The sequence below is a fragment of the Vidua chalybeata genome, chromosome 19 (assembly GCF_026979565.1).
Source record: "Vidua chalybeata isolate OUT-0048 chromosome 19, bVidCha1 merged haplotype, whole genome shotgun sequence".
NCBI lineage: Eukaryota > Metazoa > Chordata > Aves > Passeriformes > Viduidae > Vidua > Vidua chalybeata.
The window spans coordinates 2,157,065-2,182,859 of record NC_071548.1 but is presented as its reverse complement, the minus strand read 5'-3'; the positions used below and the strand labels follow the sequence as shown (position 1 = coordinate 2,182,859).

Here is a 25,795-nt window from a genome sequence, read left to right as displayed (position 1 = left end):
AACTATGCTGTAACTTGTGGTTGCTGTTCCTCGGGCTGGGCTCCTGAGAGAGGGAACCTCTGGAACTGAAGGGTATTTTCTCAGCATGCTCTGAGCAAAAGTAGTAAATGTATCATTTCATGATCTCCACTGAAAGAGAAAAGTCTTTAGACAGGAAACAGGGCTGAGATCAAAATTACTGTTACAGGAATAGCTTTCAGATCTAGCCTGCTCTTTTCTGGGGTGGCATTAGTTAACTCCTTCTGCTGAAGATACTGCCTTACTACTGCTGGAGCTGCAGCCTAGCAGAGAGAGGGGGAAAATGAACGATAATGAAGAATTTATACATTTATAAATGCATCTATTTTATTCAGTTATAAATAAATTTCTTGCCTTAAGAAGAAATCGTGGAAGTTGTCAAGGAAGGCAACATCATAAATAAAAGAAAAAGCTTAAAAGAGAGGAAAAGAATTTGTCCTACATTGTGATGAACAGGAATTCAATTGTACTCCTTAAGAATATTCTGATAAGGCAGCTGAGGTAGTCATATGTGATAAAAAGGGACAATTGTTGCTCTCCACAGAGCAGAATGAGACCTCCTAGGTGTAAAGGCAATCAAAAGCCAATCTGTAACCTTATTTATTACAGTTAGTAAATACAAGGATAAAGTACTTTGAAGGATTTTAGCTGCGCTGCATCTCAAACCATAAGAAGCTGGTGGGCATCTGCCCTTTGAGCTGTGTGCCACCCAAGCAGAGAGACAATGACAAACCACGACCTAAAACCAGACTGGTGCCACCCCTGGCAGGCAGAACCCCTCGTGGCAGCTGTCTGATGGTGCCAATGCTGCTTTTCTACGGGGGTTACAGGCGTGCACCCCAAGCAGGCACCACCCAGAGATGCTGAAAGGAGCAGCCCCAAGACCTCCCTGACACCAGCAAAGCTCAGCAGCCACAATCATTGCTATTTTCAAGTAAAAATGATGGCTCAGATTGATTTTGACTCTTCCAAAGGAGGGGTGGGCCCCAGAGGATGAAGGTGCATGGTGGTTGAAGTGTGACTCCTCAGAGCTAAGAAAAGAGCAGAAGACTGTGTGAGGCTCTCTCTTGGTGGTGAGGAGCAAACATCCCATCCCTGCACAGGGAGGGATGTGCAAGTCACATCAACCTCCCCAGAACACGTCCCTGCCATGGGAAAGGAGGAGTAAAAGGTTTTCAAGCTCACTTTTCTCTAACCACAGGCAAACATTGGATCTTCCAGCATGGAAAGCAAAAGCAAATTCCCTACCACAGAAGTGAATGTTGGGATTTGTACACCCCAGGGCCTGACTCCAGGCTAGAAACAGGCTGTGGCTTCTGAGTGGCTCTTCACAGGCTGCCAGGGCACAGCTCTGACCCCAGCCAGGGCATTGGAGCTCCTGCAGCAGGAGGCAGCAGAAGGGAGGAGAGGGTTCAGCCCTGCAGCTCTAACACCACTGCATACATCAGGACACATACACAGAGCACTAATCAGTGACAGGGACTACAGCCATTCCTGCTCGTCTATTTCTGATTCTAAAATCACAACAGAGCCATTTCCCGAGACTCACATCTTGCCCAGCAAAAAGCTGCTTTGTTCAGTGCAGCCAGCTTCATTCCATGTGTCACCAAAATCCCTGTGTGCAAGCTTAGAAGACTGTGACATAAAGACCTTGCTGAGCATCACTGCGTGGAGATCACTGATCAAGCTCTCTGACCTAAGTGAGAAAAAAATGCAGCCAGAGTTGAAGTATTCAGCAGTTCTCAGCTCCTTTCCCCTTTCACATGCTACTTGCAGTTGGTGGTCTCTGTGGGTTCCCTGTCCTCAGTGTGGGGCTCCAGCATGGCCAGCAGACCTCTCCTACTCCAGCAGAGTCCCACCTCTGAGATGGGACAGTCCCAGCTCCAAACTGACAAGATTCCTGAGGAGAGTATCAGAGACATGCTGGAAGATGCCCTGTTCCATGAGCAGGCAGCATCCTGCCTGGGGCACACCAGGCAGCACAGAGCACTGGCCACAGTGGTCACAGCGTGCTGGGAACAGTGATTTGCAGCAGCAAAATCTCCTCCCCAGCACTGCCAGCAAGTTGCACGGCAGAATTTGCCACGGTCCCATCCTGGAGATGAATTATGTTTCTGGCCCATGATTATGTTTCTGGCAAGCACTGAGGGGAAGCTTTGTCCCTTATTGAAGATTCAAATTCAGCCTTAGTAAATGTTGCTGGTCTAGAGCAGAGGAGGGAGCTGGAGTGAGGGAGTCCCCAAACTCTGGGGCAGTGCAGCTCAGAGGAACTGTGCACAGGGGTTCACTGGCTCAGGTTCATTGCAAAATTATTGTCCAAAAGATGATTTAAACATAATTTCTTTTTGGAAATACCTAAAGTTCTATTCTTCATTCTGTAACAGACTGAGGTTATTCCCAGCTTTCATTTGGTCTCAGTTATCACTGTGATGATCAGCAGTCTGCAGTGCAATGAGACAAGTCATAGGCTCTCTTCTAAATCTTGCTATTGAGAGTGATTACTTGGCCTTGGGTAATGAATTAGTCCTATTATACAGCAGCTGGCACAGTAGAAGCTAATCTGCTGCTCAGGCAGCTCATTACATGGGCAGGGCTGGAAGTGCTCAGCTGTGTGCTGCACACACGGCCCTCAGCAGCATTTTTAAACTGAATTCTGCACACAGTTCTTCAGGACTACAAAACAAACTACGTCTATCAAACCAGTTTCTGTCTGTTCCTTTCTGAGTTAAGCATTTGCTCACTCCTTGGAAATACAATTCCTCTTCTGTGCAATTTCTACATGGCACCTTGCCATATCTGTATCAAATCCAAACTCTGTTAATTCTTCATTCTCTGTCAGCCCTTGCAAACTCTGTCACTCCTCATCTCCATTTTTCTCCTCCAAACTCCTCTGTACCAATTATTCCATCTACCCCACTACCAAAAGCTTGCCAGCTCTGCCTCCTGTACGACCAAGTTTCACTTCTCTAGCAACTGGAACTGCTCCTGTACTGCACTAGCTTGTCACTCTAGGTCTGGCTTTGTGGTTTTGTGGAAATGGCTCAAGGAGGAGCATTTCAGCACAGGCCAACTGCAGGGTTTCATTCTGGAAACATGAGCAAAGGGCTAAATAAGTGAATTAGAAAGGATCAGGAAGACAAAGCAGATCCAGGCAGCCAATTTTAAAGAATGTTCTGAAAGTGCTTAGATGACCACAGTCAAACTAAGCAGAATGACAGAATAAACTCACTAGCAGTGCTGTAGCCATGGTGGCACGAGCATCTCTGTGTGGTACTCCTGGGAGTGCTGATATCTGCCCTCAGACCAACTATCACAGGTATGCTTGTGAAAGCTTCAACTCCTTCCTATGAAGACTTCCAGGAGAAAAGAAGCAGGCAGGGAGTGAAAAAACTACTATACAAAGTAAGAACTAGATAAGCCAGAAGGCAAAGAGCAGAAGCAAAAAGAGCCTTCCTCAAACCAAAGGTCAGCCCCAAAGGTCTGGTTATGTGTCTGAGGAGTGATGATGCCAGCGAATCCTCAGACAATTCAGGATCGTGAGAAATGTGTTGTAAATATGTTCAGGTTATACATGATTGTTTACATGAGCTCTGGTAAGTCTTCAAACAACAGGCAACAACACAGCAAACAAAACACACTGGGAATAAATGCGAAGTATTACATATGGAGGTAATAACTGAATTCCTGTTGTACTTTTCATGTCCCAAACAACGTCAAGCTCAAAGATCCTTGTTTCTTCCCTCAGACTTCCACAAAAGCTGGTCTTTCAGCAGCCCAGGGAGCTGTTTCATGTTAACCCCTTCCACGCTCCCCATTCCACTGCTGCATTTTTCTCAGGCAGTCTCAGAGCTGCTGGGCCTGTCCCTGGTGAAAGGGCTGTGAGGGGGTGAACAGGAGCCACAAGCAGGGCTGAACTGCCAGGAAGGACACTGCAGGGGCAGTAAACAATGACATTTAACTCTCAGCTAGCAGATTTCAAGGAAGTTTTTATCGTGATTCAAAGTAAAACACAGGGGCAAGTTTGGGAAGATCAAATGAACGGCTTGAGACTCTTACTTTTGTGCCTTTGATTCCTCCCCACTCTCACACCTTTCTCCTTTTTACCCCCTGCTGGACTTGCTGAGAGTGAGAGGGCATTTCAAAGATGAAAATTCAGTACTTATGGGACAGCCTGATTATTCCAGATTCCATTTCCAGCCCAGAGGAGCTCCCGCTTTCCCTCTCTTTGATGGGCTAGAGCCTTGCAGCTTGCCCCTGCTTTGGCATCACTGGGCAGGGCAGATCCTCCGCAGATCCTCACAGCTTTCACATCTGCTGTGTCCCTTCCTTGCTGAAAATCATGGAATATCTCATCGGAGCACTCTGTGGAACATCACACACCTTCCTTATGGACCTTGGTCTGATCCATTTCACAATACAATACCCCAGGTCTTCCCAAGACTTATTACTTCTAATTACCTGTTATTGAGGGCTTTTCCACAGTGCAAAGAGAGGCAAAGAACTGATGGGTACGGGCACATGAAGTGATAGCCAGCAAAGGAGTTAAAGCTGGAAAGATTTTGCTCCTGGAGACTGCGGCAGCAGAGGCCATTCCAAGTGCCACAGAGCTGGGAAAGCCCTGAGAGATCTGTGCAGTAAACAAACCCAGTGCTCAAACAAACACTGGAAGACCACGGTGCTTTTGCTGCCAGCATCACAGTGGGAATATCTGTGGCTCAAGAACAGTCTGCACAGTCTACTCTTACCAACCACGAATGTAGGAAAAATGCCAGACAGGTCTCAAACAATGTCAAAGGAAGATTTGCAACCTTTGCATCTGCACCTGTTGAGGAGCTCAAAGATTAGTGACCAAAGTCATCTGTCAGTCAGCCTAAATTAACTGCAGAGTGCCTCATGCTGATGGCTGAGTACTGAGGGGACTGCTCACAAATGCTGACAAAAGTGGATGTTAAAAGATGCTGGCCTGTTCTGCTGCCAGATACACTCTACAAAATGCAGAGTGGCAGCTCCTGAGTAACCCATGGCACCCCTTTCTGGAATGTGCCAGCAAAAAAGCAAACCACAGATGTACTAGCCTAGTACAAAAGCTATTTTGATAGCATGATGTGGAAAACTGGATTACTAGTACAAGCAAAAAGCTTTCTCTGCTATTCCATATGCCTGCAAAAGGACTGCTCCCCAGGGCAGTCACCACAGCAGGTACTGAGAAGGCACCACAGCAGGGAGGGAGTCTGTATCCCAGGAAAATGTACAGCCTGCTCTCCCTCTCAATCACAAGTGCACTTCTGCAGCTATGGCAGGTATGCAAGGGGCTCTCCCATGCCTAACCCCGTGCTACAGAGATCCAGCCTGCTCACCTGCCCTGCAGGTACAGGGCAAACCTGTTAACAGCCCTCCCACATACCAACCCTGCACAGCAGCTCCTCTCAACAGGTAATGTTTTACACAGTGGCGTGGCATAAAAAATTTCAAATACGCTAAGGCATACTTCAGTTTTTCAAGACAAACACTACTTGAAGCACAAACTTGGAAAACAGTGGCTGAGCAAACTGCTGGCCCTGGTTTCACACTGCTCTGCATACTCAAGAGCTCATACCAATAAAATGGAGTGTAACAGGTAATTAAATATGGCAAATGACACTTTGTAGTGACATGAACTGATGACAGCTTGCAAAGCAGAGTGTGGGGACTACCAAAGTCCATTATGCTGCTTTCAGGTTTCCCCAGGTCCTCTGTCCCTGTCTGCAAAGGCAGAGCTGTGCAGTTCCTGGAAATGAGCACACAGGGAGCAGCCACTGCAGCCCAGCCCCAGCTTTTGGGAGACTTCAGCAAACCTGCCTTGCACAGGGAGCAAGGCACAGTGCAGAAGTGCAGGGTGCTGAGAAAGCTGCCCAAAATGAGTGCTCCCTGGGAGTGTCAGAAATCAGAGACAGAAATATCAGTGTCTTATGTCAAATACTCCAAGACACCAGTTAGTAGTGGCTGGCTCCCTTTGCTGATGGGGGGAACAGGATGAACACATGCAAAGTGAGAAACTCCTCCTGCCCTGAGCTGCAGTGTGGCCACAATGAAAACAACTGCAACAGACCCAAATATTTTCAGAAGAGATACTACCTGCTGCTGTTATTTGGGAGCTTCTCCAAAACAGACAATGTCCTATCTTGGGGATAGCACTTGGTGTCAGCAGTCATCAAAATAACAAAAACAACATAACAAAATAACAAAAAAACAAGTCCTGAGAACACACTCAGACACTTCAGATTCTGATGATGAGCACTGGGGCACATTACTGATAATAATGTACTTCATGGGCATAAGCAACCATGGAAGATAAGGAATCATGGAGCATAAAACACAAGTTTAATCTAGTTAAATGACTAGTTAATTCTACCTGGTCGTTTATTATCCCACAAGTAAAAGTGAAATAAGTAGAGAAAACCAAATCCTATCGAAGCTGCCAGAATCTCCTGGTCTTGATTACAGAGCCAAATTTTCCATTTTGGACACCAAAGTAAAGCTTTACTTTTAGAAAACAAGCATCTGACATTTTGTCATTATTCCTATTGTGTCTTTTCAAACTACACTCAGTATAAAGTTCTGTGTGGTACATTCAGCACTGGTGTTTGTGGCAAAACACTTAAGGCACTGAAGGTGCATTTTGCACCCAAACTGGAAAGTGAAACTTGAGTTCTCCACGTTTGCTGCTGCAGAAATCACTCTTGTGTTTTCCTACAGGACATGTGCCCCATTCAGAGCACAGAATGAGCCGGAAATTCTTTAGGGAGCTAAGCAATCTTCAAGTGAGTGTTTAAAAGATCCACATTTTTCATGGTTGCTCTGTATCCACCCTTAAATTGCAGGTGCAGAGCAACTTAATGTTACATTTTAATGTGCATTTTATCATGAACATCTAGAAGGCACACGTCTGGAGGGAGAGTGTTTTTAGACTCTTTTTGTAATCCACAGGCCCTAAGAGATACTCCACTTTAAGCCTTCCATGGCACTTTTTCATCTTTTAGCTAAGGATAAAGGAAAAACCTCTTTTAAAATTGTGTATTTTTGCGAGGCCAACAGTGTGACTGTTCTCACCTGCTATAGAAGCAGCACCTATGAGCCCAGGTTCTGCAACACCCCAACTTCTGCAGGGGACAGAAGAGCTCATAAAAATACCACAACCATCTTTAAGACCCTTCTCTGCACAAATTTTGGCTATTTACGGTACTATTCAGTTTTTACATTTTATCTGTAAGTTCAACAGAGCGAGACAGCTATTGCTAGATGGATAACAGGGATTGTGAACTACAGCCTCATATCCCCTTCACATTCTCCTGGGTCTTTAAATTCCCTCAGAACTTGATTAAAGAGCGATTTTCTGGCAGCAAAACATAATTTCCTCACCCTTTTCTATTTGATTTCATTCACATTTGCCAGAAATATCAGTGGTCAGATGATCACAAGTTTCAACTCTAAAAAATACAGAAAGTCAAAGAGGGAAAGAAGACTGTGTGAAACTAAAGCACAAGGCAATACCATAGGATTCTCATTGTCACTTCTCTCATGAACACTTTGAACAACAGTTTGCTGTTGAATCATGCAGAGCAGACCAGCCTCAGCACCTGTGAGCTTTGGAAACTTCACCTTTTCCCTGAGACAACACCCACAGCAGGTTCCATCTACACCCTCTGCCTTCATTAGGGACCCAGCCCTGCACCAAGAGAATGAAAATCAACCTTCTACACCAGGGGAAATGCCATCCCCACTTCAGCTGTGGTTGCTGCCCCAGCACCACCTCCCAGGGGCAGCAGAATGGCCAGAACACTCAGGATGGTGTCACAAGCACCCCTGGGCAGGAGATAGGAGGTAGATCACCTCAGCCTGGCAGAGATGCCACCCACTCTTTGGGTTCAGCACCCACAGCCTTATCACACTAGATTAAAGGCCAGATTCCTTCCCCAGCACCCAAGACTATAGATTGGAGCATTGCTTGCTCCACAGAATATCCTTAGAAAAAAGCAGTGGCAGCAGTCACATCTGTGTCTGAGATCATCACACATCCCCTCAGTTCTTGTGGCTCTTCCATGAATTTTATGTTAAGCTGATTTTTGAGTGGGGAGCTGGAGGAACAAGAGAGAGTGAGACAACGAACTCCAAGGATGTCAAAGAACCTTCTGAGAAAGCCAAGCACCATTGCTGCATGCAGGTGGTAAGGACACCATGTACAAACAGCTCAGGGCTCAGGCACCCACAGGCATCCAGGTGCACACACAACTTTATTCTCCTCTGTGCATCAGGAAAAGCTCTGTTCCAACAGGTACCAACACACCCTCCCTTTTAATACATATCACACAGCCCCCATGACAGCAGAGAGCAGTTTAGCACAGAAATCCTCTACACATTCTCTGTTATTACAAAATAAATTAATAAAAGCCATTTTAATTTCTGTGTATTCGTTTCATCCTTTTCCTCTACGACTCCCCAGGCACCACGAAGGAAGCAGTCTGTGCCATGCCATGCCATGCTTCCTGCAGCTGGATGTTCAACCACCTCCAGGCTCAGCTGTTTGCACATTTCCATCTGTCCCAGCTTGGTTTAGGTGAGGTGAGTTACCTGCTGAGTATTACACGGCAGTGGAAGCAATCTGTCTGACAGCTGCAGGTGAAGCCTGCACCAGGGAGAAGCACACCATTCCTTCCTTCCTAAGTGCCTCACAGTTCTGGTAAATCAAGCTGTGGAGTGCAGATAAGATCAGTGGCAGCTCGCAGTCCTACTCAGTCCAGCCCGCTCAGTCGGATTCCAGAGCCACCTCCATCCATTCTGGAAGCACACGCTGTGCTTCATACAGAGACTTACATCTGTGGGATGACTGAAGCTATAAAAAGTGCTGACAATTTCCAGCAAATTTGCATATGTTGCTGCTGCTGCTGCTTATATAAGTGATTTCTAGTTAACTACAAATACAAAAATCAAGGCCCAAAAATAGGTTTTCAGAGAAACCACTTGCAAATGCGACGAGTGATACATCTCTCCAACATTCCAAAATGCACTTGTCTAGAGAAAGCAGACGCAACAGAGGTTTCTCCAGAGGGTCCCATGCAAAGCACCTCCTGGAATACACACTACCCCCACTTTCTCAGCACCTGTGCTGCCCTGCACCATAAAGGTTGTCACAAACTGGAGCACGTGAGCCTCGTGCCAGGTTGCTCTTACATCTGGAGCTGTACAGATCTCTCTACACACACCATCAACCCAAGCACCCTGATGCAGCTGGGGTGAGGAGGCAGCCAGCCTTAGGATAAGAAACATGAGCTGTTGAGAAATCCCTCGGTGCATCACACACCTCACTCCATTGGCTCTGTGCTCACCACCTCCTCACCTGCAGCTGCACAGATTCCCTCTTGCTCCAGGCTGGGAAGGCCAATTGCTTAACCTGGGGCTGCAGCAGTCTGGTACCAAGGGGCCCTGTAGGGCTCTGCTCAATGGTCAAAAGGTCAGGCAAAAATATAAAGCACACAGGAGGGAGGAAAGGGTCAGAAAATCCCTGATTTTCAGGTCTCACAGCTGCCACAGCTATTAATCACCAAAAGAGAGGTGAGAGTTGAAGCTGATGGTATCTACTCAATAGGCTATGGACCAACAACATCTTCCTTCCCCGAGCCCTTCAGCTTGCAGAAGGGTGCTGTTTCCAAAGTGTCCATGCATTCTCACACTCAGGAAATACTGCTTAGGAACCATTTATCCATTAGGCTACTATCTACAGCAGTGTAAGAAACTGTGCTTGGTTTTCCAACATAAGGAAGACAAGGACACGCTGGAGAGAGTCCAGCAGTGGGCCATGAGGATGATTAAGAGTCTGGAGCATCTGTCATATGAAGAAAGGCTGAAAGAACTGGGACTATTTAGCATCAAGACAAGAAGGCTTGAGAGGGATGCTACCAATGTGAATAAAAATCTATGGGTGGGACAGTAAAAAAATTATATAGACTGTTCTCAGTGATACCCAGGGAAAGGATGAGCTGCAATGGGCACAGATTAAAACACAGAAAATCCCTTTAAAGGGACACAAATTCCTTTAAAGGACACGAGAAAAAACTGTGAGGGTAGTTAAACACTGGAATACATTGTCCAGAGCAGTTGTGGTGTCCACCCTTGCACACACTGAAAACCTAACAGGAATAGCCAGGCAAGCCAAACCAGCCTGATCTCCAAAGGTCCTTTCCAACCCAGTGATTCTGTGATTAAAACCACAGCAGCCTCCTCAACTGCTCCCAACCAGCCCAGCCTCAGGGAATCCATCTGGAACCCCACCACGAAGCCGATACCCTCCCTTCCTCCCTCTGCTCTATGCTTTTGATAGTTTTTTTGTTTATGCTATCACTTTTGCTCTCTGACAGTGGTATCCTCTCCAGAGCTCACAGAGACATGCCATTTCTGGCTTGTCCCTACCATGAACTCCTCCAGTCCTCCTCCAGTTCTCACTGCTTCCATCACTGCCTTGAACAGGAACCTCCAGCCATCACTGTTTTCCTCTAACCCTCCACTGTGAGCTTGCAGCAGCCACAGCAGCAGGAAACAAAAGGATGCCAAATGTCTTTACCTCTCTATGTCTCTCTTGCCCCGAGGTCCTTTCCTTGATCTCTGTGATGAATGAATTGAAAACACAATTTCCCCTCTCTGGTGTTCTTCACACCTTTCTCACTTCCCTCTTTCAGCTCAGGACCAAAACTCAGCACAGACTTTTGAACCAGTGCTGTCAGATGAGATCCCTGGATTGCCAAGTGTGAAGCCCTACAAATCAGAAAATCCACCCTTCCTATCTAAACACAGTGCAGGCTTCAAGTGACAAAGGCTTCAGAAGGAAGCTCCCAACCACTGATGGGCCTTGAGAGAAGAAAAGGTGTGTGCTGTGGAGGCAGGCAATTCCACGAGGCATGTTCAGTCTCTGCTGTGGCAGAAAATGCAGCCAGCTCTCCTTCAGGCTCCAGAGAGAGCAGGAGTGGTTGCTGGGGTAAACTGGGCACAAGGAAATGAGGGCAGGACAGAGGGAGAGAATAACATCTTCCTCTCCGAACAACAATGTGTGGGCAAGTTCAGCTGAGGACAAGAGCACTGAATCTTATTGAGAGATGCAGGGCAAGGGCCACCAAAAACCATAGAAGGGCAGGCTGGTACAGAAAGGAAACTGATGTCCATAGTCCCATCTGGACATGCACTGTGACCACCTCCCTGACATCAGTTCCCATCTCAATGTGGCTGGGCAGAGACTTGGATCAGAGAACAGAGAAGGAGAGCATTCCTGTTGTGGTGTCTTTCAGATTGATCAGGTCCCTGAGCGAGCTGCACACGAGGCATGAGCCACCTATAGAGAAGGGAAAGGCTACCTGAACTGAGCCATGAGAGACAGACACACACAGAGCTTCCTTCTCACACATCTACTCTGATGTGTGCCAAGTACCTGTGATCTCATGGATTTGGTTAATTAGCTCTCATTTGATGTATTTCTTAACTTCAGCTCATAGTCCTTATTAGGTACCATCTCTGGAGAAAAGGAAAACATGCCAGAGTGAAAACACTCAGCCCTTGCCATTTTTTTTGCCTTCTTTCTTTTTTCTTGCCCAAGAGAAAAGGGGGCCAGGCTGTGTGAACAAGTGGTCTCCATAAAAACTGTCAGTGGTACACGAGCCAAGGGTCAGAAAGGCACATTTGTGGGGCTGTGGGCACTGATCTGAGCATGGTGAAACTTGCTCAAACTTAAGCAGGGAAACAAGAGTTTCTGAGAAGGAGCTGACAGGAAAGCAAAGTTATGATATTTTGAAGCAATTCCCCACTGCCTCTGCTGAGCAGAATCTTTCACATCTCATGATACATTTTTCCTCAAACAACTCCCAGATTCCTAGATGTGTAAACATTTAGCAATTTGTGAAACCACAAACATTCTCGTATCTCAATAAATGATCTTGTAGGTGGCAAAACTGACAAACAATAGGACTCTTAGATTCTGAAACTAACAGAAGAAATCCCAAGCACGTCAGTCGCATGGGAAAGCCCAAGGCCTCACTCCTGTAGCACTTCTTGTGCTACACTTCTTGTGGGCAATTCTTGCTTCTACTTCCCTGTCTTTCCAGGAAAAATAATAAGAAACAGGAAATCAATGGAAACATCACAGATTTTTTAATTATTTCGACAAGAGAAATGAAAAGGCAGCGCCAGATTTGTGGGCAAAATGCCTTTTTCCACAGAATCTTTTCCTCACAGAAACACTCTACATGCAGCTGGTGGGCAGGTTTTGCTCAGGACTCTGCTTCCTGCTTCTCTGGATTCCCTGGGAGGTGTGCATGGAAAACTGGGGATGGGCACTGCCTGCCTTGCATATAAGCAAAGCAGGCTGGCTGATTCCCCTTGGAAGGGGAGGACAAACAGAGGCTGACCTGAGAAATGTGCTGTGAATGCCTTCAGCCCAGTCCCTGCAGGGAGATGCTCCTGGACACCACTGCCATGCCCCCCAGCCTCGGTGTAAGTTCCAAATGACAACAGGGCATGGCCAGCAAGGAGAGGACTGATGGAGTCATGGCAAGTTCTTGCTTTAGTGCATGAGATGTTTCAGAATTCATATGCAGAGATATTGAAGGCACTCTTCATGGACATATTTTTTTACCCTCTTATGGTGTCTTGTTTGCATGAACTGAAAGCCATAAACACATTCAGGCACAAGCAGTGCCGAGGTGGGAATCCAACTGTCATCCCAGCTGTCAGGGCCCTGAAAATGACTGAAGTCGACAGAACTTTTTACTATCCTGACAGAAACTCCATGGGTCTGCACAACCTGCCTTAACCCTGCTAGGGCTCCCTGAGCCATGCCACAGGTATAGCAGCGAGGTGACTGCACCTGGCTGAGGAACTGCTGCAACAGAGGGAGAGAAGAGATGACTCCAGGGAGAACTTAGAGAATCTTCCAGTACCTACAGGTACTGGGGAAGGACACTGGGGAGGGGCATGGAGTGAGGGGAGTGAAGGGGGAATGGCTTCAAGCTGAGGAAGGGCAGATTTATAATAGACATTAGGAAGAAATTCTCCTTTGAGAGGGTGGTGATGCCCAGAAAACCTGTGGCTTCTCCTGGAAGTGTCCAAGGCCAGGTTGGACAGGACTTGGAGCAACCTGTCTAGTGGAAGGTGTTCCTGCTCATGTGAGAGTGGGTGTAATGGGATGATCTTTAAGGTCCCTTCCAACCCAACCCATTCTGTGACTCCATCATTCTATACCTGAATTCCCTCTTCCACAACAAAAAGCCACGACGTGTTGAGTGAAAGGTAACGAGAAGGAGCGGAACTAGCCCAGCATCCGACCCTCGTGAGCGACTGACAGGGGCTGCATCACCGCAGCCACTGACTTCTGCTGCTGTTCAGCGACTGCGAAAACCCAAGCGTCCGGAGCAGCCCGCAGCTCGCCACGCACCTGAGCTCTTCCTCTCCATGGCTACAGCTACAAGCACCAAACGCTCTGGCTGCCGGGGCGAGGCCGGGCAAGCGGATTCCGACAGCACCCGGCAGGCTCAGCCCGGGCTGCCGGGACACCTGCCCGGGGCAGGGTACAGCGATGCCGAGGGGTGTCCAACAGCAGCACCGCGACGGCCCCGTGTGCCCCCGGGACCGCCGGCTCCCCCGCGGGACATCCCCGGGCCGGCCCCTCCCGCCCGGCGCGGCCCCGGCCCCGGCCCCGGTCCTACCTCCAGCAGCTGGACGTAGCTGGCCGGGAACCAGCCGCGCAGCCCGTCCTCCTTCTGCCCTTCCCACCAGCCGCCGTCCGGCACCTGCAGCACCGTGATCAGCTCACCCGCCGCGAAGCGCAGCCCCTGCCGGTGCCGCTCCCCGGAGAAGGGGTACAGCGCCTGGCAGCGGGTCCCCGACATCCCTCCCGGACGCGCCCGCAGCCGCCGCCGCCGCTCCGCGCCCGCCCCGCTCGGCTGAGGGGGCCCCGCTCCGGCCCGGCGGGCGCCAGGCGCGGGCAGCGGCAGCCGAGCAGCCCCGGCGCCGGGCGCCCACGGGCACCGCCGGCTCGGGGTGGGGCGGGAGAGGCGGGACGGGCAGGGCGAGGGGAGGAGGGCGAGAGAGGGAGGAGGAGTGGTGGGAGGAGGGGGAGAGGGGAGGAAGCGGCGGGAGGAGCGGCCGTGCGGTGCGCGGGGCGGGCGGTGCGTGTGGCGCTGGTGTCGGCGGGACAGCGAGAGGGACCGTGTGTGAGTGACCCGAGAGGCGAGCGGCAGGGCGGGGGGACTGCGTGTGGGCGAGTGCGCGGGGAACACCGCTCTGTGCGACGGGCACCGCTCCGAGGGACGCTGTGTGCTGCCTGTGTGCTCCACACCCCTCTGTGTGCGACAGGCACTGCTCCGAGGGACGCTGTGTGCCCCACACCCCTCTGTGTGTGACGGACACTGCTCCGAGGGACTTTGTGCTCCACACCCCTCTATCTGTGACACTGTTCCGAGGGATGCTCCGTGTGCTCCACACCGTTTCTCTACGGCTGTGTGTGACAGACACTGTTCCGAGGGACGCCTGTGTGCTCCACACCCCTCTGTATCTGTGACACTGTTCCGAGGGATGCTCCGTGTGCTCCACACCGTTTCTCTATGGCTGTGTGTGACAGACACTGTTCCAAGGGACGCCTGTGTGCTCCGCACCCCTCTGTATGTCTGTGTGTGACAGACACTGTTCCGAGGGACGCCTGTGTGCTCCACACCCCTCTGTGTGACACTGTTCCAAGGGATGCTCCGTGTGCTCCATATCCCTTCTGTATGGCTGTGTGTGACAGACACTGTTCTGAGGGACTCTGTGCTCCACACCCCTTCTGTACGGCAGTGTGTGACGCTGTTCCGAGGGACTCTGTGTGCTCCACACCCCTCTGTATCTGTGACACTGTTCCGAGGGATGCTCCGTGTGCTCCACACCCCTCTGTATCTGTGACACTGTTCCGAGGGATGCTCCGTGTGCTCCACACCCCTCTGTATCTGTGACACTGTTCCGAGGGATGCTCCGTGTGCTCCACACCGTTTCTCTATGGCTGTGTGTGACAGACACTGTTCCGACGGACTCTCTGTGTGCTCCACACCCCTCTGTATCTGTGACACTGTTCCGAGGGATGCTCCGTGTGCTCCACACCCCTCTGTATCTGTGACACTGTTCCGAGGGATGCTCCGTGTGCTCCACACCGTTTCTCTATGGCTGTGTGTGACAGACACTGTTCCGACGGACTCTCTGTGTGCTCCACACCCCTCTGTATCTGTGACACTGTTCCGAGGGATGCTCCGTGTGCTCCACACCCCTCTGTATCTGTGACACTGTTCCGAGGGATGCTCCGTGTGCTCCACACCGTTTCTCTATGGCTGTGTGTGACAGACACTGTTCCGAGGGACGCCTGTGTGCTCCACACCCCTCTGTATGGCTGTGTGTGACAGACACTGTTCCGACGGACTCTCTGTGTGCTCCACACCCCTCTGTATCTGTGACACTGTTCCGAGGGATGCTCCGTGTGCTCCACACCCCTCCGTGTATCTCTGTGACAGACACTGTTCCAAGGGACTCTCTGTGTGCTCCACACCCTTCTCTCTGTGTGTGTCTGTGTGGGGGGGGGGACAGATGCTCTGTCACCCTGTGGGTGCATTAGTGATGCCCACCTGTAGGTCTGTGAGAGGCAGCCGTGTGCACGAGAGTCACCGTGTTTGTGACTCTCAAACACTGAAAGGCACCAGTCTCACTCAGACACAGAGTGTGCCTGAAGCGTGTGTGACACTGTGTGTTTGTCACCTCCGTGTGTGTGTGTGTGTGTGTGTGTGTGTGTGCAACGCCTGTGTGCCTGTGAGATGGTGGGTGAAGCACCGTGCATGTCTAACAGCTACACGTACGGCCCTCAGTGTCAGAAGAGAATCATGTCCATGAGAGCGTGAGACATCTCTGATGTCTGGGACACTCACTGTGTGCGTGCATTTGTCACACACAGTGTGAGAGAAAGACACGATGTGACACACTTGAGCACGTGTGAAGTGTGTGTGTGACACATCCTCAAGTGCTTGTGTCCCTGCAGCACTTGTCTGAGTGCACACCTTGCTTTGTGTGTGTCTGACTGTGGCTCGTGTGAGAATTTCACGTGTGTGAGGCACCTCTGTGTGGCACTCTGGTTTGTGGCCTTTCTCCTAGACCTTTCAGAAGGTGGCTTTCAATGTAGCTGTCCTTCATTTAGCACAGATCGGACCTGAGCTCTGCAGGGTTTTTTATTAGGATTCTTTCAACAATTTTCAGCCTTTTTTTGCAGTTCTGTTTTTGAGTCTCTGGATTGTGATGAATTGCTTAAAATCACCCCCTTTTGATATGTATTTAAGATGATAACTACTGTTCTGTGATCCATTATATGGTATTATCACACCAGCTGTGCCTTGCTTGGCAAAACTGCACAGACCTGATAGCATGGCACGCATCCAGGTACATCTATCAGCAGTATTCTCTAACAATGCCATTTATAGATGGCAAGAACTGAAATCAAAACAAAATCCTGTCTTTTTCTTCTACAAACCCAGCGTTGCTATGTTGCAACTCAGATCCACATAGAGAGTTCATGTAAAACAATTAATTTTGGTTTAAATATTGCATTTCTTATGTTTGATATTGACAGAATGCTTCAATGTTTTCTTTAGTTTTTTCTTTACTTCCAACTTGTTTTTTTCTCACTATCTCCCTTTCTAATATTTTTGCAGGCTCCTGTTCTTCTTTGCATGAACTCTCTTGATGGGAAAGCCTCTAGCAGTCCTAGGGCTGTCTCCTCTCTGCAGCAATTACAAACTTCAGCTTTATAGCAGGCAAGACCAAATGTAAACACTAGCCTAATTTTTATTTTAAATTTTCTTTCTAAGCCTATCTATGGCTTGCCTTTGGCTTGTGTACAAATGTCCAGTCTGTAAGCAGAAAAAGTTTTAGTCACTGGAGGTAAATATCTCTTAACAGTTCCATAAATAATCCTCATTTTATGTTGCAGATAATGACCAGGTTGGGTCCTCTTGAGCTATGTCTAGTCCTTCTCCTCAGCTTGCAGGATGCCTTTGCTTCCTGAACAGAGAGCAGCTCTTGCCAAAGGCTTGGTTGGACCTGTGCTTGCTTCTGCATCATGTCATGTCTGTATTGTGAAGGGTGTTAAAGCTTGGTGTGTGAGGAGAATTATTTCTGAGCATAGGCATCTTTCTTATCCAGCATATCAGAGCCAGAGCTATGATGAGGTACAGAAGCCATCCCAGAAGAAATCTTAATTTCAAGAAATGCTGTCTGGGAATGAGAAAGAGCCAACTTAATGTAACGCTGCAGAGAGCCTCCCCTGTGGTCATCCAGTCAGAGAGAGAGCTCATTCCATGATGTCACAGCTTGTTCTTGGGCCTTAAAATGGCACCACTACAACAAATCCTGTATGGGCAGATTTCCTGAAAATGGACCTAAGAACATCCTGGGAGTACCAAAAGAAGGTTCACACCTGACAGCCATAGGAGCATGGTCAATATTTTTTTTGTTCAAAGCAGTAATTGACAATGTCTAGCCTGTGAAAAAGATCTAAATTACTCCAGCTGTCTTCTCCGAACAGATCCTGCAGAGTTCCCAATGAGAATGGGTTAGCACAGGTGTGTGGGAGAGCTTTATAACCATGATGGATTGGAGAGTCACATGAATAATTGATTTGCCATACCCGTTCTCAAGAGACAGCACCACCACCATGTCTCCTGAGGCCAGGAACTGGGAAAGAAAGAGGCTAAAACCACATGTAGCCCTGGATCTTTAAATGACCTTTGATATCTAAGAGACTAGCAGAAATTAATTCTGTTTTTGGAGAGTAAATGTTCTGAGCATGCACACAGAAGATACTTTCAGCTGTTAAAATGCTTAAAAAGATTTTGGTGGAAGGGGCCATTCTCAGTGCTTTAAACAGCCACAATACCAGAACACATCCAGGGGCTCAGAACAACACTTCATCTGGTCTACAGTCTCGTTTTGGTCAGCGACTCACAGAGAATGAATGTCCTAGACCAGACATGAGAATCTCATGAGACTCATGAGAATCACACTTGGAAATGTAGACATCCAGGACTTCAGACATTCTAAGAAGAGGACTCAGATTTATGAGTCATGTTCATCTGATCAAATATGTGATTCAAACAAGAATTTTAAAAGAAAGCACCAAAGGATACATCTTGGCTTTACCTTTGATTTCTGCTTTTAGAAGTTTTTCAGATGGCTCTGCTGACCTCGGAACTCCCTTTCTACAAGTTCAACCCTGAAAATGAAGTCAGATGTGCAGTGCCCTGCCTGGCTGTGGTTGTAGTAAAACTTTGTGATGTTCCAGGGCAGGTTTAGTCATCTTTGTCTTAGCAGTGCCCAGAGCTGTATCTACTATTTTAGAGTCAGACATAAACAAGCGTATTCTCTGTCTATAAATGGACAGTGGTATTACATGAACAACAGCTTGTGGTGATTCACATGAGAATAAACTGGATTTTTCTGCCAGGATAATTCACCTGGAGAGATGGCTGCTTCCATTCACTTCCTTTCTTGGAAGCAGGATGAGAATAACAAACTGTTCCGATAACATCAGCCTAATTCCAGTCAACATATTTCCTACTGAGAGGCAGGGCAGGCCCCACCCTGTTGCATGACAGGCAGTAATTGGTCCTAGAAATGTGACTCATAACTCTGACACTTGGCCTCGGAGTTAGGTGGCAGCAGCAGCCAGTTGTCACAAACCCCTGTTTGAAAGAGTGATGCCAAGCCTTCTCCCCAGGAGTGCTGTGTTCACCTCTCGCTTCTCGGGGCTCTGAAAAGCCTCAGTCTCAGCCATGTGCTCCTGCTAGATGGCTGCAGAATTTCAAATCAGAGTTTCCCTCTGTCTTGCTGCTGTTTCTCTTGCTGCAAACTAAACATTCAGGGCTTCCAGGGCAGTTCATGATGGTCAGTGTGCCCACAAAGAGAGGACAGGCCTCAGTTTAGACCACCTCAATGATTTCTAAGCATTTTTATTTGTTGAAGCAGACACTGTTGCAGCCTTATCCTGTCTTCTTCCAGCTCTATAAACACTAGGTCATTAAATGTTTAATGGTTTTGGGTTTGTTGAATGTTTAAATATTCCATGCTAAATGGAAAAGTCATTGAAAGGAAGAAAGACATTGTCTATAAATCATATAATTACAGTATTAATAACAATAAGCTGTGACTACATGATCTCCGCTTCCAAGTGTTAGACAACAACATAAGACAACTCTGGATCTGACTTTCTGGCTTATCATCATGTCTCCAGCAATATCTTACAGCAGAAGTCTAGGGAAAAGGACAGGTAGAGAGAGACATTTCTGAAAATACCTTCTTCATCTCCAGCCAATGATAGCTCTTGTCTTCCCCAGTGGTATCACATCACTCCACATTCATTTCCATTACTGAGGCTAGTTATTTTTTTTGAGCCCATGCAAACTCTTGGCATGCATAGCGTTCTGTAGCAAGGGTTTCCAGTGCAGACATGGTATTTTGGAACCTGTCCCTTGCCTGTTTCATCTGAGAATTGTGCTGGCCCACAGTCAGAGGCTCAACCCACTCACAGTGACCTTTATCCCCCTAAGAGCTGCACTGGAGTCCAAACCTGAGCCATTACTCTGAAATTTACCTGCACATGCAGGTGTGGGCATGAACCTACTTTAAGGGTCCTAAGGGACTTGTCCAAGATGACATGGAGAGGCACTGGAAAAACAGGAAAACATCTCAAGAGGACTCTGACGAAAGCACCCAAACTTTCCTTCAAATATCCTTCCAATCTTAGTGGTATGACTTGGGCTTGCCAGATAATCTACAACAGCTTGCTGGATCCCAGAGCGTCTGATCTTCTCTTTTGAGCCCATGGAGAACTAGGCTCCTGGCCAGCTAAGGAGAACAATCCAGCCCTCTGGCCAAACTCCCTCTGGGTGTGCTAGCTTGGACATTGATACTTCCCTGACACTAAGCTTTCCTCTTCAACATGAATTGCTCATTACTTGAATTCCATCAGGGATTTCTTGTGTCATAAAGGAGTGGAGGTTCTGCCTGAACACACTGAGCAGGACTGACTGCTTTCTGTGGATGAAGCTGTTGATCTGTGTGTGTGCCTGTATCTGCAGGACATAGATGTCTCAGTGTTTGCCTCTCAATGGTGCCTCTGTTCTACAACCATCTGTGTATAAAGCTGCTATTCTGCCATGAACAATGACTCATACAGGAAAGTCTCGAAGAATTAGGCAAGAACTATGTTCATCCTGAAGACTATTGAAGATGAGGATCCAATCCCATAAATTCTTGGAAAAACTCAGCCTTAGTTTTCCCTTGACAGCTTTAATTGTTAAAATCTGCTCTTGCTGATACACGTTTACAAACAGCAGGTTGGCAGCAAACTGTCTCTGTCAGTGGGCATCACACATCCATTCCTTGTCTCTGAGCCCTGCTCACTGTGACCAACTTCTCCTCACTCCATTTTCCAACAAGGATTTTGCTAGTGACTCTTCCATCTCCTATATTCTTCTGAGCCCCCACAGATTATTCTCTCCAGTCCTTTTTCTTATATTTCCAGGCTACTCTACTCCTCTGCCAGCAGCAGTGGATGAGTGGGAGAAAGTAGGGTCACTATTCCTGATCCCCTGCAAGCCTCACCTGGACCTGGAGCTGCCCAAAAACTCTGTGAAGGCTGTAGGGACTATCTGGGACAGGTATCAAAAAATCACAGCAATCTCTGCTTCAAATATCTAGCCAGGTTTGGGTACTCAGGAAAGAGCTGAAAGGAAGGAAATATGCAGAGGATTTCATCAGACAGTCTCCTGTAGGCAGAATGAATGCAGAAGGAAGAGTTTCTGAAGATCAACTGAGTTTCTCTGACTAGTGGGGAAGGTTTAGTTTGTGGCACGACTGTAGAAAGAAAAGATTGCAGGGTTCTTATATTCCAGTGACCCAGAAAGGAAACTGTCTGAGGAACAAAGATTAAGATGATCAAGAAAGTTTAAAACAAATGGTGACATATCCTCATAATGTAATCATAAGAAAATCCCAGGTGTATAGAGCATACATACAAAAAATACACACAATAAACACAAGTTTTCAATTGGACTAGAATTTAATTAGGAATTTTATTCTCAGATTTTAAAATTTCTCTAGGTACCAGGTCTGTGCTTCTTGACCTTTCCAGTGAATTATCCGTCCTCAAGCTGCAGAATGCAACTTCCTTCCTGCTAGATTAGTGAGTTCAGCTGAGTCAGTGAAAAACATGCATTGAAATCCCATCCTCTACTCCAAGCAGGGCTAACTTCAAAGCTGGCTAAAGTCATGCCAGGGTCTTGTCCACATGTATCCTGGAAATCCCAAGGATGGAGATTCTACAACCTCCTTGGACAGCCTCTCCCAAGGCTGCAGCACTCTCCTGGTAAATGGGCTGCTCCCTTTGTTGAGAAAGGATTTTGATGGCTGGCAAGGTGAGACCATTGCCTCTTGTCCTTTCACTGTGCACTTGCAGGAAAAGCTTGGGTGCTTTAGAATTCTTATCCCCTTCTTGCAGCAGCATCTCTGCAATCAGACCCCCCAGCCTTCCCTCCTGCAGGCCAAACCAACCAAATTCCCATCTCCTCTCAGCCAGCACATGCTCCTGCTGGTGCTGGGGCTGTGCTGGAGCCTCTCCAGCGTGTCAGCATCTCCCTTACAATGGGCTGTGTGTGTTTGAAAACTGCACAGGGTGTTGCAGATGCAGCCTCACCAGAGGCAGGCAGAAGGGAGTGACCACATCCCTGCACTTGCTGACCACTTGCTAATGCAGTCCCATGACTGGTGGGTGTTGCTGCTGCAGGGGAGCACTGCTGACACAGGTCCAGCTTGTTTTCCACAAGAATCCCAAGGCCTTTACTGCAGGGCTGTGCTCTTCTGTCAATTCCCACTCTGCCCTAATTCGTGGAGTTGTTTTGTCCCAGGTTAAAAAAAATAAAGAGGTTGTATTTTTCACAGAACAAATGTATGAGGTGGATTAGGCCAAATTTATCATGTGATTGAAAAGGGTCAAACCCTGAGTCCTCTTGTGCTGAGTGTGATGCTAACACAAGTACATATCAACAGTGGCACATGGGAGCAGCATTTCAACCTGAGAAATTGGGGTTTTCTGCAGAACGTTCTGATGTCAGTCACAGACTTAAGCAAAGGGGCTGTTAACTCTCAGCAAAAATTACCCTTTTCCTACAGGCTTGAAAGAGAATCTTGTAGGCCACTGGAATGAATCCCACTTCTATCCATTCCCCCAGGACCTCAAAGGAGGAGCAGGCACCATGCCTAGAGGGGATGAGCTCCGTGTGTGCATGGTGTGGTTTTAAATCAGCATTTTAATCCTCCTTTTTAAAAATCCTCCTTTGCAGATAGGCAAACTAGCAAGAATTATCCTTCGGATACATTGAGATAGGACACAGCTCCATCTCCCTTAATCAGCTACTTTGTTACTGTTCTAAAATAAAGAGTCTTGTCCTTTTTTTATCTTCTAGTAGAGGAGATATTTATATTTCATGTCACTTCTGGTTTGACTAAATGAGAAATAGTACATTACTTGTTCTCAAAGAAATAAATAAAATTCCTTTTATAAACCTAGCAGTTATCCCATTTCAACTTCCCTCCAGCTTTCCATACTTTTTTTGAGGGACAAGCAAAGGACTCAGAGGGCTCTGTAGATCTCATGGCAACTACAAAGCACATCAGGAAGCTTCTGGGAATGCAAAGCATTATTCAGACAATGGCTTTTCTTTCAGCTTTATAAATATGTTTTCAGCCATCATCATAGCAGAGCAAAAAATAGCCCCAGGAACACTCCTGCAGAACTAAACTCCCATGCAAGAGCTGTTTCTCATTCTTTCAGTTTTTTCTTCCTTTATGTACAAACAGGCTTGTGTTTAACAAAAGGATAAACCCTGCTAATCTACTGATTTGTCAGCTCGCCTCGTGCTTGTCACAGCAGTGTTTGTTGGCCGGGGCAGAGGCAGTGCTGATGTGCACAGCTGTGCAGAGAGAACAGCATCGTGTGTGTCATGTGAGAGCGTGGGCAGGACCTGCCACTTCGGGGGTTGTGGAAACCCAGGGCACTGGGAATATTTCTCTCGCTGCTCTGGGGTGTCCTGACCCCCAGGGCAGCACTGACTCTGACCCTCATTCATGGAGAAAACTTCCAAAGCCTCAAGGCAAACCAGAAACCACAAAAATATGAAATAGATTGTGGAGGTTGTAGAGAGTAGTGTAGTGTGTCACATGGGTGAGAAATTTAGGTTTTAGGATTTTTAGTATGTTACAGATGGGTTCAAGATGGAGGGTACAGGGTGTTGTCTTGAGTTCCCTCCTTCTCTCTTCTTCTTCTTCTTCTTGGGTTTAGGTGGTATCTTGTAATTGGGCAGAAAAATGCACATTGCAGGTCTTTAGGGGTCAGTTATTGGGTTAGAAAGGAAAATAATTTAGGAGTCACTTCTTAACTGGGTAGCTTAGTTTTTGATTAGACTTAAAAGTCCTTGTAACACGAGATTGTTGGCCATTTTTGTGCTGTTTTTCCTGCACGCAGAGTCTGGTGCAGACAGTGCTGAAGTTTTGATAACAATAAACAGAAGCTGAAGACAGAAAAAGTCCAATGCATCTCTGGTTCCTGACACAGAGCTGCTCCAGGAGGGTCTCCCCTGCCAGGGGAGCCCCCAGGGAGTTCCCCAACTTGGGACCTGCAAGCTCACAGGGGGTGGACACAGCAACTGCTCCAGTCACGGGCTGCTGTGTTTGTGACCAGGCTGTCCACGTCCATCTCTGAGCACAGAGCCTGCCATGCTGCAGGACGGGCCAGCCAGAGCCAGGGATGGCAGGTAGCCATGGAGCTGGGGAGTGAAACAATGAGATGATTTTTGTCAGCTTGACAGACAGACCGTTGCTTGATGGCAGGGCCCTGTCCAAGGGGCGTCAGCAAACAACATGCCAGGGAGTTTTGACTGGCACAAAGGAGCCCAAATGTGAACAAGAGGATGAATGGCCAGTCAGGAGGCATGGGCAACAGCCAGCTGTGATGACAGGGTATAAACACAGGACGAAGATGACAGAAACCTAAATGGAAAACAACGTGCGGGAGCAATTTAAGCGGATAAATACACAGAAGAGAAGAAATGATATGGGAGGAAGGGACACAGAGTGCTGGATGTGCATGGGAGGAGGCAGGAGCCTTGGCTGGGTGACCAGCAGGTGTGGGGTGATGGCACTGGTGCCTGGAGACAACACTGGGAAAGAGGAGAGCAGCAGAGCCACTGGCTGTCAACTTGGGCACCCGGCTGAGCACAGCATGAGCACGGCCAGGAGCCAGCACTGCCTGTGCCTGTGCCTTGGCACACCTGCCAGCAGCGGGGAGGATCCAGTGTGGGATCCCCTGTCCCGGTGCAGGAGCGCTTCAGAGACACCACAGAGAGCCCCTGGAGCTGGTGGTGTGTTCCCAGCACGGCGTCCTCTCCGGGACAACAAGGAGCAGCTCAGCAAGGGCGCATGTGGGGCACCGCACACAAACCACACCTCGCACCCCGCACACCCCGGACCCTGCACACCTCCATCCCCTGTACCCCGCACACCCTGCACCCCGCACACCCTGCACCCCCGCACCCTGCACACCTCCATCCCCTGCACCCCGCACACCCCGTACCCTGCACACCCCACACCCCGCACACCTCCATCCCCTGCACCCCGCACACCCCGTACCCCGCACACCCATATCCCCTGCACCCGCACACCCTGTACCCCGCACACCCCGCACACCCTGCACCCCCGCACACCTCCATCCCCTGCACCCCGCACACCCCGCACCCCGCACACCTCCATCCCCTGCACCCCGCACACCCCGCACCCCGCACACCTCCATCCCCTGCACCCCGCACACCCCGTACCCCGCACACCCATATCCCCTGCACCCGCACACCCTGTACCCCGCACACCCCGCACACCCTGCACCCCCGCACACCTCCATCCCCTGTACCCCGCACACCCTGCACCCCGCACACCCCGCACCCTGCACACCCCACACCCCGCACACCTCCATCCCCTGTACCCCGCACACCCTGCACCCCCCATACCCCCGCACACGCCGTACCCCTCTGTACCCCCCGCACCCCCCGCGGGCCGCCGGTTCCACAGCGCCCCCTCGCGCCGCACTGGCGCAGCTGCGCCTGGCAGCGCTCCCGCCAGCCCGCGGGCACGGAGCGCAGAGAGGGACACGGACACACGGACACACGGACACACGGACACACGGACACACGGACACACGGACATACGGACACACGGACAGGGACACACGGACACACGGACACACGGACACACGGACAGGGACACACGGACACACGGACATACACGGACACACGGACACACGGACACACGGACACACGGACACACGGACACACGGACACATGGACACATGGACACACGGACAGGGACACACGGACACACGGACACACGGACACACGGACATACGGACACACGGACAGGGACACACGGACACACGGACACACGGACAGGGACACATGGACATACTGACACGGACACACGGACACGGACACACGGACATACACAGACACACGGACACACGAACACACGGACACACGGACACACACGGACATACTGACACGGACACACGGACACGGACACATGGACACGGACAAACGGACACACGCACAGGGACACACGGACATACTGACAGGGACACACGGACACACGGACA

The 25,795-nt window shown here is 48.9% G+C and overlaps 1 protein-coding gene across 2 annotated transcripts in view; it reads right to left on the bottom strand.

Annotated features, from left to right (window-relative positions):
- Positions 1-13,975, bottom strand: part of GAS7 (growth arrest specific 7) — an 80,881-nt gene extending 66,906 nt beyond the window's left edge. For both annotated transcript variants that reach the window (XM_053960211.1, XM_053960212.1), the window contains exon 1: positions 13,740-13,975. In XM_053960211.1, the coding sequence (XP_053816186.1) occupies positions 13,740-13,922 (183 nt within the window). In that variant the 5' untranslated portion in view covers positions 13,923-13,975. The remainder of the gene's footprint in view (positions 1-13,739) is intronic.
- Positions 13,976-25,795: the final 11,820 nt, after the last annotated feature.